The 16,964-nt window shown below is 40.0% G+C and overlaps 1 protein-coding gene across 1 annotated transcript in view; it reads left to right on the top strand.

Moving 5' to 3' along the window:
• The window catches only part of Ofcc1 (orofacial cleft 1 candidate 1), a gene marked incomplete at its 5' end in the record, with an annotated part of 292,441 nt that overhangs the window by 149,617 nt on the left and 125,860 nt on the right, over positions 1 to 16,964 (top strand). Inside the window, one exon of the mRNA XM_036186980.1 lies at positions 4,451 to 4,563. Coding sequence (XP_036042873.1) covers positions 4,451 to 4,563 — 113 coding nt within the window. The remainder of the gene's footprint in view (positions 1 to 4,450; positions 4,564 to 16,964) is intronic.

Below are 16,964 nucleotides of genomic sequence, written 5' to 3'. Positions count from 1 at the left end.
GGTTGCTGGAATCTGTCAAGTCTAACCCTGAACTATTCAGCCTGAGATGCCTTATCTCTTCTGTGATGTCTTTGGCTGACATATGGGTGTGGATTTGAAAAGGAGAAGCAATATTTGTACTGTATGGTTTTAAGACTTAGCCTGACAATTTGATTCTATGTTATATATATATATATATATATATATATATATATATATATATATATATGGTAATAGAAGCAAAGACAGAAACAACAGCATGTCTTATTAATTTGCTTTGATTCCTCCATGCACCTGGCATTTGTTGTTATCCACGGCTTGCAATTCTGTGATCTTACTAACTCAGGCCTCTTAGTGTCAAATCTTCCTCTCCTGTCCTCTTTAAAAAATCGCTGAGCGTTGCTCTCGCTGGCAATGAAGTTTCCCCAGCTCTCTTCTGATCTTCCCAGGGCTGTTCAAAAGCATTGGTAATCCTCAGGATTCAGCCTTCAGACACCATTTCCGCTTTCTGGAGCCACCTCCTTTGATGGGAACAATTCCTGTGCTCATCATCTGGCCAGATGGGCAGGTGTGGCACTCTTCCCTACAGAGCATGCTCAAAGTCCCTGCAAGGTGTCAGGAAAGCTGGACTGCTGCTGAGTGGTATTTCACTGTGCTGGTATAGCAAGGCTTCTCTACTACACCCTGTCCCTGGCCTCTGAAATGCCAGCCTTCTCCACTGGGATCCCTATGTCCTCACCCTTGACCTTGAGCCCAGGGGTTTAGGGAGGGAACTATGATCAAGGGGCAAAAACATCTGAACAAGAATATAGGAACTTTTTTTTAATTGGAGAAGCAAATAGACACAGAGGTCATGAGCTCAGATGACCTTGGAGCCTAGTTCTTTCCTGTATTCTACCCAGCTTCCTAAACTCCTACAATAAATGCACCAGAAAGGGAGTTAAACACCCACTTGGCCACTTATGCCATATATCACATTGTGCAGATTCTGTTTACATTAATATTCCAAAACATCTGAGAGCTGGAGAGATGGCTCAAAGGTCAAGAGTGTACACTGCTCTTGCAAAAGGTTTAAGTTCCATTTCCAGCACCCTTATCAGGTGGTTTACAACTGCCTAGAACTCCAGCTCCAGGCATCCAACAACTCTGTCCTCCATGATCATCTTCTCTCAAGTATGCGCATACTCATATGTAGACACACACATTTAGACATAATTAAAACTAAAAAGAAATAAAAAATGAAACATTTGAGGGCTAGTATCTTATTCCTAAGAAGAATTACATAAATATAAAATAATATATATTATAATATTAATATTATACATAGTAAAATATATGATGCAATATATAAAATATAAATATACAGTGTGATATATAGTATTTAAAATATATTTAACTTTTTATGCTTACCTCTATGATTTCTATTTACAAAGAAAGTCATAATAGGTTAGTTCCACACAATTATATGTAAGTTTGAGTTGGCTTTCATTAAACTGAAGTCTGATCTGTGTAAGAAAAATAGTCTCTCTACTTCTAAGACTAAAAGCCTTCTATTCATGGACCTTGTCTACCTGTATTCAATAAGCGTGGAGGAGACATGTATGTGTGTCTTCTGATAGTCTGTTTACATTCTCACTGCAGCATTAGCATTATGAACTGATATTTCTAAAACTTCTTGAGCTGCTTGTTCCTCACCCTGTGCTATACATAGGAGAGAGGTCTCTCAGCCCTTCCTAGTCAACGCTGGCTCTGAATAGCAAGCCTCATCAACCAAATCTTTAGTCCTTCAGTGTGGAAATCAGATTCTGAGTTTCAGAAACTTACCTTCAACTATTTGCTTTTTATTTATGTATTGAGTCAGGATATGAATAGCCACACATATAATATCTATACTGTGATGTTCTAGAACAGATTTGCATACTGATTTCTCTTCTAAAGTACAGGTAATAATGTTTCTAAAGTACTACTTCAGAAAAACCCATCCCCAGGCTTCCAGTCTTTAAAGATAATGTTTCTCTACTTCACAGTTCAGGCAGGACTTAAATCTGGAATGGACCAGAGGGCCTCCTCTGCCTTTTAAGAATTGACACTACTGTAGTTGGAGCCTTGTTTATTAGGCATATAGTCAAGATAAAAATTTGTGCTTAGTGGACACCTGAGAATATTAGATGCCATGAAGATAGCATATAAACCCAGGTTCTCAGCTGGGGTTCCTCTGCATGTGTTCACATTTTTTTTTAAATAAAAATTCTTGGTGTTCTTGTTCTGGGGAGGCTTATTGCTTTGGACATGAATGAGTTTCCATGATTTCATACTTTTCAAAAACCCAATTTGAAGTATTTTTAGTGTATAGATTTAAATATTTATTCTTTAAAGAAAATATAAAGAGTTAGGGAACTTTTTTTGAGTTTTGGAATGTATTCATATCTTTCTTTATGACTTAAAAGCTGGAGGCAATATTCATCATTGCTAGTTATAATGTGAGTGAAACAACCTAATAACTGTTTCTTGAACATCTAGTGTGTGTGTGTGTGTGTGTGTGTGTGTGTGTGTGTGTGTGTGTGTGTGTTTATCATGCTAGGTTCTGTGAAAGACCCAATGATATATACTGAATCACAGTCTTGTCAGAAGTTTAGTTGAGGAAACAGGACAGATATTCATAGATTAACCAAATAGAATGCATAATGCATGCAATGGTCCCTAGCATAAAACACCTGCATTTTTTAAGGTAAAGGTGGTGAGTGTGTAAGCCAAACTGATAGACTAGCTCTTGGCATCCATTTCAGCTTTCTTTTATTCTTATTTATTAATTTTATGTATATGAGTATTTCCTGCATGTCTTTTCACTATGTGCATGCCTGGTACCCCTGAAATATCTTAGGACTAGGGTCACAGATGCTTGTGAGCTGCCGTGTGGGTGCTGGGAATCAAACCCAGTTCCTCTGGAAGAACAGTCAGTGTTCTTAACCACTGAATTATCTCTCCAGACACCACTTCAACTTTCTACCTAGGAAGATAAAATAAAACGAGAAACTCATAAAGAAGTGGGATCAACTTATAATTTAAATGGCTACAAAGACATATGGGACAATTCAAAAGTCTCATATTTTTCTCAGGAATTTTGACACTCTTTAAGTTCCTCAGGAATGAGGTAATTAAGAACACCAGTGTGAATAATCTGATCAGAAATATTTTTATTGTTTTAAGAGCTCTAAAGGCTAAGGAAGATAAAAAGGACCACAATAGAAAGTATTTCAAATTCATGGCTGTCATAACTGGATTTTGTTCTTAAAGTAATCAAACCGATCAGTTCCATATAAAAGAAATAAGCCCCATTGGATTCACTAGGGATTTGATGACACATTGACTCCACCTGGTTTTCTACGGTTTTCCTGGTTCCTGCAACCTGCCCACCCGAAGCCGAACTTTGCAATTGCAAAACAAACTCTTGAGTTATGCTGACACTTGGATCAGCTGAGATCAAGGAATTTCAAGAAACCAGCCCCTAACAAATGGCAAGTGAAAGCATGTTGAGGAAGACAAAGGGTTTTAAGGCCACTGTTATAAATGTGACACCCAATGTTCCACTGTTCTAGGCTCACATTCTTCAAACTACCTTTTGTAGCTAGCATTTGTACTAAAATCTGCCAGGAGACTCCCATACATAAAACAGGTAAAATGTGAGGTGATTTGGTGGGAGGGGAAGAGAGGCCCCTGCTGGGGTAATTGTTCCCTACCCCACTTTCTACTATAGCAGGACTCCCAGGTTGCATGACACGTTTCTAGACCCAGCATCATGTTGCACGATTCTTTTAAATTCTAATAAATTTGCTTTACAGACACTGTACAAGTACTGAGCTTAAGGTTATGAGGGTCATAGGTTATAGGACTCAGAGGTTAATGGAGGCAAAGCTAGTATGCAATGGCCTGCTGAAGCATAAAGCAGAAGGAGACAGAATCTTAAGAACTCATCAAGTCCTTCTTTCCTGTTTTTGAAACCCAGCTACCTCCCTATCTTTCCTATAGAGTGGGTATGTAAATCTCCTTTTAAAAGTCCTTTGCTAAGAGCTGATATAATGTGCACTCCTGTTTGAACTTAGAACTTAGAGTTCATACTATTGAGCTCAATCCTGATTGAGTGTAATAGTATGTTCACGGTTAGTTTGCTTTTTAGTTGTTAGTTGTAACAACAATTACAGGTACCATTCGGTGTGCTTTAACACAGTGAATGCTCCTTGCTCCTGCCTTTGTGCAGAGAAGAGTTTGGTGGAGAATACCAAGCGGGCAACAATGCAAGGCGTATTGGCGACTTGTGTAATCAGTGATTCCACAGGTCATCTTGGAGGGAAAAATTCCTGAATCTAGGTTAACTTGTCATCTACTATTAATAGAATACCTCTCTCTCTCTCTCTCTCTCTCTCTCTCTCTCTCTCTCTCTCTCTCTCTCTCTCCATTGATTAATTCTAATAAGGATGATCATTCTGTGAAGGAAAGATCTACTGTATGGAGACTTGGAGATCCTGAAGATTATTCAGGGAATACATCTTACTTAGAGGAATTGGAGAAACATCGACTTTCAGTTTGGTGAGTGTCTTATTCTGCCTTTTTATTTTTTTATTTACACTCAATGACTCCAACAAATCTCTCTTTGCATTATTCTGCTGTTATTTATTTAGTCCTCAAAATTGATTATGTATTCATTGTATACTATAGCATATCTACTCTGGCCTAGGGAAGTTCACTGATATCTATCCAGTGATAGATATGGATATGTACATTACTATGTTATGATTTATGGCCTTTTAAAAAAATCACGAAGTGCCAAACAGAAGAGATGAAGATGAGATCCCAGAGAAAGTAGGAGTTGAGTGTTAAAGAGGAGCATGCGTTAGGGAAAGGGTGGTAGGATGGTAGAATTGAAACTGAAGACTGAATTGGGGTGTGGCTGGGTATAGATGCTTAAAGCGTTGGATCACTTATGATCCAGGAGGCCCGTAACTATTGTTGTTCTTTATTACTAATCTCATGCTTGTGATTGTGTTTGTGCATGTAACACCTGAAGTGAGGTGGGGAGCTCTTAGGAGCGGAGGCTCTCTCTCAAAGGTAGTGAACACGGGGTTTTCTAGTGATGTGTCCCTCTAAGCAACGCGGCAAAGTGAGACAGAGGCAGTAAGTTTGGAAAGAAAAACCAGGAGAGCCAGTCAAGGTCCAAGGTCGTGTGCTTCCCTCACTGCTTCTCTGCTCACCCCAGGTCCTGTCCTGGAATGGCTTTCCCATTGGGCAATTTATCTGCCCTATGGCTTATTTATCAAAGTTTACACTTACTCTTCCACCTACTCGAGGTCATGACATTAACTTAAATCTCATTATCCAGTCACTTGTTCTGGAGTTCTTGCTGACATTCATTTGTCCTTCGAGGCCTGAACACACTTACCCATGCAGGCCTATGGTCTCCAGGCTTAAGAGTACATTGTTTTCTGTGTGAAGGCATTAATTCCCATTTGCATGTCTGTGCTACTAAAGTGAGTGCGGGGCTTCATCTCTATAGGTTCGCAGTCTTTTGTTTTTTCTTCCTGCAACCTTTGTACAACTCTTAGCCACCATATAACTTACATTTGGCATGCCTAAAAAAAGAAAAAAAAAATATCTAGCACCAAGTTCTGCTGACAGGCCAAGATGCAGCTGGACCCCCTGGGATGACTACAGTCATGTCCAAATGAATAGCTGAACTTGGAGAAACACTTTCCTAAGTGCCCTGGTTGAATAGTGTACCCCACAGTTCTCTCCTCTTACTCTCTTTCTAAAAGGAAACTTTTAAAGCATGTTTCCACCCCCTTGGCCTCAAATTACCTTTGCTCTTGACCCAGTATTAAAAATCAGTGTCTGCTTGATAATGCTACCTTCTACTAGCTGAAGAGGCAACCCTACATTTGCTTCTTATTTAACTTTAATTCATTTTTGCTCCTTTCTTATCTGAGCTACTTGATTTTCACATGTTTCCGAGCTACTTTGTGCTCACGGTAATTTGGCTGAAAGCAGAAGGTGCCACACCCTGCCACACCCTGAGTGTTATGCTGCTTTGAAATTTCCTCTGGCTCATATATTAGTCTATTATCTTTGAGTTCAGCCTCACTCAAATGTCCAGAATGAAGGCAGAGCATAGCAAGAATCTTTGCCAAGCTGTAACATGAATGACCTGAAATCAAATTCCTGGTAGAGTCCTTGCTCCCATCTGAGCCCTGTAAGTAGTACCATCTTGACTGTCTGCTTTTCTATCAGCATTCTAGTTCCACACTTTCACCAGAACAGTGTATCAAGCTCAGCTTTGGAGCCCCAGTGCCTCCCTAGCCTAGGGATCTCAAGTCTTCCACATTTGTCCTTCATACCAGTTCCTAAAGCTTACAAAGAACACGGCCAGATGTGCCCCAGCAACAATCCCAACTCTTGGCACTGATTTTCAGCAATTGGTCCTTTTCCTTTTATTGTGACAAAATATCAGACAGAAGAGATAGGGAGGAAGGTTTGTTTTGCTTCATGTACCATGATGAGCGAGGTATGGGCACATAATCAGAAATGTGTCACAGGGCCAGCCAGAGTGGGTGAGGACTATACCTCCTGATGCAAGTATTGGAAAGGTGCCCAAGTGATCAGGTAGGCAAGAAAGACACTGTGCAGCTGTCTTGGACACATGATTGAATACATTCAGCTTTACTGATTCCTAGGTGGGAAGGCCCTGTTATCAGGGTCAATAGTTGTTTCTAGAGTAAAACCTACAAAAATGTTGGCTTTGTAGATTGATCAGCTTCGGTACAAAATCCAATTCTGCCACCACTGTGGATGCTTAGACAGTGTGTTTAGACCTTCAGTAGCTGTTTTCTCTTTCTCCAGCATATCTGATAACTCCACTCTGTGGGCTTTTAGTTACCATGAGAATTGAATGATAATCTATATGAAGACTGGAAGACATAGATTCTTTATAATAGGGAAACTATTGTTAGGAGCCTTTCACAGAAAGGCCCCATCTGAAAGGAAAAATAGAGGACTGTTGTGCTAAAAGCTAACTTGTGGGACTCTAGAGGTGGGGTGGTAGAGCCTTAGGAGATAGGCCCAGTGGAAGGGAGTTAGGTCTCTAGATGCATGCCCTTGAAGGGGAGGTTGGGACTAATGCTCTTTCGGGTCCCTCTTTGGATTCCAGCTGTCATGAGGTCAGGGGCCTCCACCACATGATCTCTGTCATAATTTCCTGCATTGACACAGACCCAAATCCAGAGGCACACACAGCCGTGAGCTGTAAGCTTTGGAGCCATAAGCCCAAACAACCCTTTCCTCTATTAAGATGTTTATCTCAGGTAATTTGTCACAGTGACCAAATGCTGACTAATGCAAGGGCGTAGGTTATTCAGGATGACCTGTCGTTTTCCACAGCTGTCTTCGTTTTTGTTTGCCAGACACACTAAGAACTGGATGACATGAGGGCTTTTGTGCTTCAGTCCTTCTCCATCTGGACTGTTCACCCACTTCCTTGTGCTATGGTTAGTACAGATGGCGGGTCTCACCATTAGTTTTCTTTTCCAGAAGAGGCCATCCTGGTGATAATACATAAAAAAATAGAGTCTGCCCCTAGTCGGGTTATTTTTTTTCTCATCACTTTGTTTCCTTTACAAATTTACCACAATTTAAAATAATATTTTCTGTTTATTTGTTCTTTTTTTTTTTTTTCTCGCATCTTATAGCAAAGCTGCAGAGAGAAGCCCCTCTGAGCAGCTTACAGCTGGGTCTTCAGGCCCAAGACTTACATACAGTCCTTGCTCTATAATGTAATCTGAGCAGTACATGTTTGTTGAGCAAACAAATACAATGATAGATGAGTGAACATTTTTCTCTCCACCTCTCACCCCATTGACTGTTACATCAATTAATTTACTTTCAATCATTTTCTTCTCTAAAAATTGCTGCCACTTTTAGAAGGGTAGTATGGAATCATTAGCTGCTTTGCAGATCTTGTTTTGAACCTGACTTGAGGATATGGGGGCCGCTGACACCTCTCTAAACTTCTGTTCTCACTGGTCTGAGATACAATCTGAACAATTTCCTTGATGTTTTTTATATTAGAGCTAGTAAATCATGTGCTGGTACAGCCTTTGCCTAAATCCTCTCCAAATCCTCATAAAATGCTGTTAACACAGAACATTCTACTACCTGGCTTCAAAGCTAAATATGATGTCAAGTGGGTAGCGTGTGTCCCATGCCAGCAAGTTTGAATGGTGTTTTGTGTGTGTGTGTGTGTGTGTGTGTGTGTGTGTGTGTGTGTGTGTGTTGAGTGCTCTGTCTTACACACTGACTCACTCTGATAGCACCATGCCTCCTTTGAAACTATCAATTTTGGAAAATTTGGTAGATTCTGAAAACCTCAGTAAACCATAGCTACCACCACCCTTCCTCCTCCTCCTCCTCCTCCTCCTCCTCCTCCTCTTCCCCCTCCCCCTCCCCCTTCTCTCCTTCCTTCTTCTTTCCCTTTCAACACAGGGACACTTTAGCTAGTCAAATGCAGATTTCATTTGTAGCTGCCAGTCATTTTCATGCAATTTTTAAGACTATTAGGCTTCTTTCCCTCAGCCAACAAGCCTTTCAATTAATTTGCCTGTGACCTTGGAAAAGAATGTGTTAGCTGTCTGTCCCACAGAAGGCTCTGAAAGTCCTGGAACCATAGGTGCAAATCCTTGGGGTCATTCCCAGAAGGATCTGATCTGCATCTTCCTGTCTTCCAGTGCTCAAGCCCTGTGCTACATTAACATTAATATATTAACATTGTTTTCTTTCATATGTATACTTCTTCTTGAAGATTAGATACTGTGAGATCGCCCCTCCTCCACACTCCCCATGTTTTTATAAATGGCAAACATTTAATAAATATCTGTGGAATTGATGTATGAGGAATATGATAAAAAATACTGGTATTTCCAGAAGGAAATTCTGTAGAAACTTGAAGGTATTCTAGGCTAGAGTCTCTTCTATAGTTAATGTTTGTCAAAAGGCTGGGAAGTGCAGGTATTTCTTCCTATTGGTCCTCTTTCTGTCCAGAAATGCCCCTATCTCCTGATAACAGACCTCTCCATCCCCATTCCTATATAACCAAAGGCTGGCTGACATAGACAATGTTCATGTGACCACTATGATTAGATGAGGGGTTGGTAGGTCACCTGGAGAAGGTTCCCACACTCTGACCTGGGGTTTTGTTTGTTTTGTTCCTTCTTCTCAAAGTCTTGAGCTGGCAATCCTTTCACTAGCCATGATTTTTTTCTTGCTCACAGTTACCATTATAAATGACTTGAAACTAAACAAGTACTTCATCAGCTGTTATGCTTAAGTGTAAGTGGCATACATGACGTAAGGATAAAGGCCAATGAGAAGGTGAGTGAGAGAAAGTAGAGGATAGCTATGGGCTGATATGAATGAAGTGATATGAATACACAGATAAACACAGCACCCCCCAATCTTCTGTGTTGCCTTCCATGGTTGCAGTTACATGCAGGAAGCTATGGTCCCAGAATATTAAATGCAAGTTTCTATAAATAAACAATCATATGTTTTTAATTATGTGCAATTTAGAGTAGCATGATGTAGACTTGCACCATCTAGCATGTCCAGCCCAAGCTATGAGTTACCATGTTGTTTCCATGCTGAAATTGCCACCCATCCTTAGTGACTTTGCCATCCCAGTTACCAGACTGACTGTGACAGGACCACAGGATGTATGTTGCACAGTAGCCTAGGAGTATGTGCAATGCCTGTCATTCATCTCTGTTCATCTCATCATGCAGACATTGTATTATTATCTGGTGTTATCACGAGAAGGATGAGATTACAGTTCAATAAGATATTTGGAGAGTGAGGCTTTCTCCACATATCTGTGCTAGAGTATTTTGCTGTAATTGGTCCCTTTTATTATTAGACAGTTTTTTAATACCATACTGTTCTTAACGTATAAATTTAACTTGGCCATGGGTAAGTATGTACAGGAAATCATAATGAACAGCTTTTGGTCTTATCTACGGCTTTAAGCATCCACTGGTGGGGGCTATCTTAGAACATATTCCCTTCATTAAAGGAGGAGTACTGTTTTATTTTAGGTCAACAAAGATATTGTCCATTGGGAAGCTTTCATTTAATTTTTTTTTCCTGTGAGAGCAGGGACTTTGGGGAGAATGCTTATAAGGTCCATTCAGTTAATTACATAAATAACCACTCATTTGGCCATTTAAACACAGCTATGGAATCCCATCGCCTGCAGAGCGAATTGAGTTCTGGGCTTCCTAATGAAGCACCTTAATCTCTGTGCAGGGATTTCTCTGAATGAGGAAGCCAGGGTGTGGGTTAAGTATCCCTGGAAGCTGCACTCACTAGTGCTAGAAAGCATCTGATCCCACACTGGTGGCTTAGAGAAGCTAATATGGGTTTCCAAGGTATCTAACTTCCTACTGGGAGAAGGTTCCAGTCAGGAGACAACCTTAAAAGGATACCATTACTATTCAAGTGCAACGAGGTGGCTAGGCAACAGGAGACCCACACACATTTCAGAGCAGGAAAGGATCTGGGGGATGACTTAGTTCAGCCCAGTCAGTTCATACATGTTGCATAAAGCTGGGACCTGTCGGAGTACAGTGGCTTGCCTGAGGTCATAGAGCTGCTTAATGCTGGAAGTGAGCTGGATCTCACTTCCTTTCCATCTCAATCCATCTCAATTGTACAGAACAAGCTCTCCTGAGAACAATGACACTCTTTTAGAGTTTCCTGTTTTCTCTCCATTGCATAAGGCCCTGATATTTATTTATCAAGGCATTGATAAGAAAGTGCCGTATTTTGAGAAAGTCCACCTAATGGATCAAGGCAAGTTTCCTTCTGTCATGGAAGTGAGGGGCAGATGCCCAGGTGTTTGCAAAAGGCACACGAGCTGGCCCTTGTACACTGAGATCTATGTTCTCTTTAAGAACTTCGGTGGCTGCCTGGGGTGTGTTGCTGAGGGAAGGTGTGGCTGAACTCTGCAGGAAAGCTATATTGTTAATGCATGCGATACACTTGCCTTTTTATAACACACATGTGATTTGACATTGAAATCGAATGCAGATGCTTCTTTGATTGGCGTATTCCCCATTGTGCTTCTGTAAAACACCTTCACATATGGTCTGTCTCCTTCCTGAGGAATGACTTGTTTATGCCATGCGAGCAGAGCAGATTGATTTTACAGGGAGTAAGGAAGTTGATGAATTGTACATTGGAGAGAAATCCTTGTCTCTGCAATCTAAACACTTGAAAATTAATGTTGCCTTTTGGAAAAGACTCTCATGATATGCTCATGATCCTTCCTACTGGTTAAGTGGAGACACACCTGTAATCTCACTAAACAGAGTTGCCTGGGTCCTTATGATTACCTCAAAATACGAGTTTTCTTTTCTTTCTCTCTTTCTTTCTTTCTTTCTTTCTTTCTTTCTTTCTTTCTTTCTTTTTTTCTTTTTTTTTTTTTTTTGCTGTTAAACGTATCATGAGACCTATCAGGTCAAAGACTGGTGGTGCTGTTCGCAAAGACCCAACCCTGATGGTATAATACGTGTCCATGCTGTAACCAGAAAAAAGCAGTCTGAAGTGGGTAGAAAGTAGAACTGTTTCTTCAGTTTTCAAGTGCAGTTTAAATATACAATTCTTGTGCTAAGTAGGTTTCTTTCAAAATTTTGCCGTACAGTTCACTGAAAGGACCAGTGTATCTTCATCTTCACACCTGTGATGATAGACTAATCACAAGGACTCAGGCAGAGTTTTACACATTGTAAATCTTTCTCATCCACTCCTCCCCCATTTATGCTCATAACTGCTTTGTGATTGTTTTTAACTTGGAATTGAACACATGAACCGATACAGACTAGGAAAATGTTGTAACGTTGAATTACATCTCCAGCCCACTTTTTGCTTTCTACTTTGAGACCAGGTTTAACAAAATTGCTCAGGTTGGCCTTGAACTTGCTACCTCTTGCCCCAGATTCCCAAGTAGCTGGGACTGCATATTCTTGAAATGTATCAGAGTATAAAATACATCCCAAGAGATTTGGCAGTGCACCTCTCAACACTCAGCTGATTCTGTTGTGCCGCTGTCTGATACTTTTCCCGCTGTCCTCTGTCACCTCCCTTCCCAGCCTCAGAGACACTTACAGGTCACTTCTAAAGTTTCCTCTATTCACACACCCCAGATAGCATGGGAGGAATGAAGAGGAGAAGCCATGGAGAAGAGTTGTATACCTATACCAGATTTAGAATGCTTCAGCAGAGCAAAATACCCACACAGAGCTGGGCTTGGCGGCATAGACCAGTTAAGGGATCTACTTGGGAGACTGAGGCAGGGAAATCTGAAGTTCAGCTTACAGAACTAGAAACTTATTGAAGCCCCACCTCAAAGAAAAAGGGAAAATAGAGTCCCAGGGAGCAAGCTCAGTTGTAGAGCACTCAGCTCGCATACATGACAGCCTAGGTTGAGTCCCCCCAGCAACAAGTAGAAAAACAAAACAATAGCACAAAACCAAAACAAACTATGGAAGCATATTCCTGGGAGTAGTTGATCCTTGAGCCACGTGCAGGGAGTTATGTAGTGACTGATGTTTTCATCTTATAAGATGTGGGTGAAGCATGGTTGTGTATTTATCTGGAGGTACCAAAATTATTGCCTAATAGTATAGGTTCTATGATCATAACCTCTTAGGTCAGACTAATTCACTCTATGGATTCAATGAGTTAAGGCAGGAGTATGCAAAACCATGAAGTTTCTCCAACCTGTTTTGCCCCAATTTATCAGTAAAATGCAGATAGTAATACAATCTATTTTTTATAGCAAATTCGAATGTGTACATTAAATAGGGGACATAGGGCTGAAGGAACAGTTCCGCGGTACAGAATTTCTTACCACGCATAAGGACCTGGGTTCCATCTTTAGCATCTAAGAGTGCAGACAGTGCTAGTACATTGTAAGTGCTCAGTAAATGATGTAAGTGCCAGCTATTATTACTACCCAGAATTCGTTCTGCCTCTCCATTTTCTACAATCTTCTGTTTTTCTTGCCTTTACTTAAGGCATTAAAATAGTGATATATTTTTTTTAAATAAGCAAAATACTTTGCTAGTAACCAAAAGGTCTTCCATTGGCACATAGGGTGTTAATGATAGAAGGTAGAAGGATAAGCATATTCTTTTTCTGTTGGTTCATTCAGCAGCAAGACAGACACATGGTTTCAAGCTCCTCATTTTTGTAGGTGAAAAGTTACCCTACACAGCTCAGCTGGTCTCTGCTAGGGTCTCTAGAAGGTGTGTTTGAGGTTTTGGCTGTGCTTTCATTTAGAGGATTAAGTGAGGAGGAATCCCCCTCACCCTCATTCAGATTATGACTGAATTTTATTATCTGCAGCTGTGTGGCAGGGAGCCCTAGTGTTTTGCTGGCTGTGGCTGGGATGCTGCCCACAGCTTCTAGCAGGCCAGCTGCTGTTCCATGTGATGTGAGCTTCTTCTATACAATCAATTACTCTATGTGCTATATGAGGGAATCTTACCTCAGGTAGGACAATTCTCTCAAATGTTAAGTCAGGAGGTGATTTCCCACCTTCCTTCTCAAAATAACCCCTCACAAACAACAACAACAACAACAAAACCCATATACACCAATAACCAAAATGAGTTATCGCTTGTAAAGAGCACAGTGGATGTACTAAAAGAGAAGGTAGAAAGGAAATTGATGGTCCCCATGTGCAGTATCAAGTCACAAAGGAATTAGTGTGAACTATACTCTATTTATTTCTACACATTGCCTCTCTTTTCCATTTTCCATTTCCAAGTTCGTAATAGATCCCACCCTCATTTCAGGGGAGGGAACCACACAAAGCACATACTGTGGGAGCCAAGAGTCACAGGGCCTTCTCTTGGCATCTCATGGGATCTGTCGGCTCCACCCTAGGAAGTCAGTGTGGGCAGGCAACTATTTCTCAACAGGTTCTACATGGAAGATTGAAGTCTAGTCTGCAATCTGAGGCTGTAAACCCCTTGTTGGTTTCTAACCATCCAAGTGCATGGTCCACATGCTCCCCTGTTCCTCTTAGAATGACCTTCAGCTTCATCAACTTCTTGGCACCTTGATTATATGACCACAGGTGCTCTATTCTCATCAACCAGCATCTACTCCTTTTCAGGTGCATTTGATTCCACTTTTATGAGCATCACTTACCTCCTCTTTTGGTGCTAAGTTGCATGCATATTTTTTGCCATGCTGTTGAATTTTAAGAAACTTACTAAAAAGATATTCCCAAATGAGACCTGTCCCTTAATATACATATTAAGCTATATTGGCTCTGATAAATGGTCTCACTTCTTAGACCCCATAGTCTACTGAAAAGCTAGATTGATAAGAGAAATCACAGCACTTATGATCTTATCTGCTTCTATATAAATAGTAGAAAAACATGGAATTTAGTTGCTACTGGCATTCTCTAGGACCCAAAGCTCTGATCTCTCTGATTTCCTTCATATTTAAAAGCATATACACTCTAGGTTGGTCCTTAGCATCCATCTTATTTCCATATGTACTTATTTTTGTTTGTTTTCAAAACTTTAAAAATTTTATTATTTATTTTTATGTACATATGCATGTATGCATTTATATGGGCAAGAGTGGGACAGCATGTGCTTGAAGGGTAAAGAACAACTCACGGGAGTCATCTCTCTCTTCCCACCATGTGGGTTCATGATTGAACTTGGGTCTTCAGGTTTAGTGAGCCATCACATTGGCCTCTCTTACCACTGATGCTGTTTCCAATGAATGTGGTGGATAGAAGTCTATCATTTGATATGAGTGGTCAGAGATTTGGTCCTAGCCACTGAGATGTGAGGAAGAACCAGCTTGTGTTTCTTCCCTGTTAAGAAGGAAGACAGCTCCTTCACCCCTCTCTCATTTCTTCTCAATCAGATCAACAAGATAGGTTATGATACTGAGAGTTGCTATGGTGTCCTGCATAAGGAGAGGAAAAAAATAGCAAAGTAGTCAACCCAGCACCCTGTTGTATTGAGCTTGTATTTCTCAACTCCTTCCACTTGTTTAGAAGTTCCTACACATGAGATAATGGAAAGAATGGTTCTTCAAAATTCTTGGGTGAGCATTTAGTTGCTAGTAGCTGAAAGGTGTGTTGTTGAGGCAATGAGCCTATATAAATGTATTGCTTGTATAGTGTGTGCTTACATGTAATGCTCACCCTTCCAGTATTTGGCAGGTTTGAGTTGTTTCCCATCTTCTGGATCCATAATATAGCAAATGATTGCAATTTTGTCCAGGACTTACAAAAACATAGCATGTCGATAGTTGTTTTCTAGTCTAATATGTCTTGGAAAATAAGCACAGTGTGTTTCAGGACACTCCTCTCTATAGACACTACACTGATTCAGTCGGGAAGATGGAGAATGAGGTGAGCAGAATTAATTTAGTCAACTGTCTGGAAACCTAACATGGCATCAGTGATAAGATTTAAATATCCTGGAACTTCAGCTTGGGTCTGCCCAAAATCAAGCTGCGTGATTTAAATGATGAAAGGGCAAAGCTGGGTACAAAGCAATGAAGGGATTTATTTGATGCAAAAACTCAAATGACCAGTAAAACAGATAATGTACTGTTGTAATAGTTTGTAAACAGCATCAAGAAAACAATTGTGTGGGTGTATTTGGAGCTTCAAGCATTGTAAATTCTTTCACTCTCATATACTTTATGCCTTCTTTAATAAACTGGAGAGTCTTGGGCCAGCTTCATCTGTGATGGTAGGTGGTCATTCATTTCACAATCCACTAACTTTCATGATTATTCAGTATTTTATGTCACCTAAACAGCTTTGGATTTTGTCTTACTCAAATTGTAATATGGCAATAGCTTATATGATTTCAGAATCATTAATTCAATGGGTGTTTTCAACACAGAAGTTACTCCCTCATCTCTCTAACACAAGCACAAACTTAAGGGTTTTAAGTGCGACAATGCCATATAAACACATCTACAATATACATAGGTGGTACTTTTACCTACTGAGTCATGGTTGAAGAGTGTTTCTAAGTGCACAGAAAATCAAGGAAGCTTCATCCTCCCTTTATGGGGACAAATGTACAGCTGTCTTGAATTTATCTATAGTTTAACAACTGAAATCTTACATAATATGGGACAAATGATAAAGCTGAGGTTATTTAAGGTTTTAGGAATTTTTTATTCTAAATGTTTTTTGCATGAATTTTACAGGACATTTTCAAAGATGTACTGTAGGTATCTGTGGTATTTTACTTGGTCACTTCCCCTTTCCTTCTACTATAGTCCTTACCACCTTAAACGTGAGAGCCATTGACAGTCTCTGCTCAGCTGTCACAGTCTGTATCAGTGTGAACACTTGTTTGTATTTTATATCCTGTATACTGTATACTATATCAGTGTGAACCCTCTTGAAATCGTCTCACTTAGTACTTTTTAGGACCATCCAGTTCATCTTGAGAAGTTTCAATAGTTCAAAGTTTTTAGCATGAAAATCTATGATTTTGGTTTTTAAATGATTAATATCAATTTTGCTCACTAAAACCTCAGATAAAAACAAACCATTGCTCTGTCATTAATTCTGTGTATGCATATTTTATCTATGCATCTACCCATCTCAGGATATAACATTTTAAATACCATTTAGATCAGTTAGTCACCTGATTATTTCAATATTCCTCACCATATTCTTGACTCATACCTTAGTAGCTAGAAATTTAACACTAGTGCTATACAGATTTGCATGCAAGTGTTGTAAACAACAATACATTTCTTCATAACGTTACAATAATGATTACTTCATTAACTGAATTTTTCAGCTATGTGGTCTATCCTTCACTATAACGTTGTTACAAGGTATATGAGGGGAAGTTAAAGGATTGGGCATTGTCTTAAACAAG

Source organism: Onychomys torridus, chromosome 5, assembly GCF_903995425.1.
Source record: "Onychomys torridus chromosome 5, mOncTor1.1, whole genome shotgun sequence".
NCBI classification, from domain to species: domain Eukaryota; kingdom Metazoa; phylum Chordata; class Mammalia; order Rodentia; family Cricetidae; genus Onychomys; species Onychomys torridus.
The sequence above is the reverse complement of the archived record's forward strand: the minus strand, read 5'-3'. Positions and strand labels throughout refer to the sequence as shown.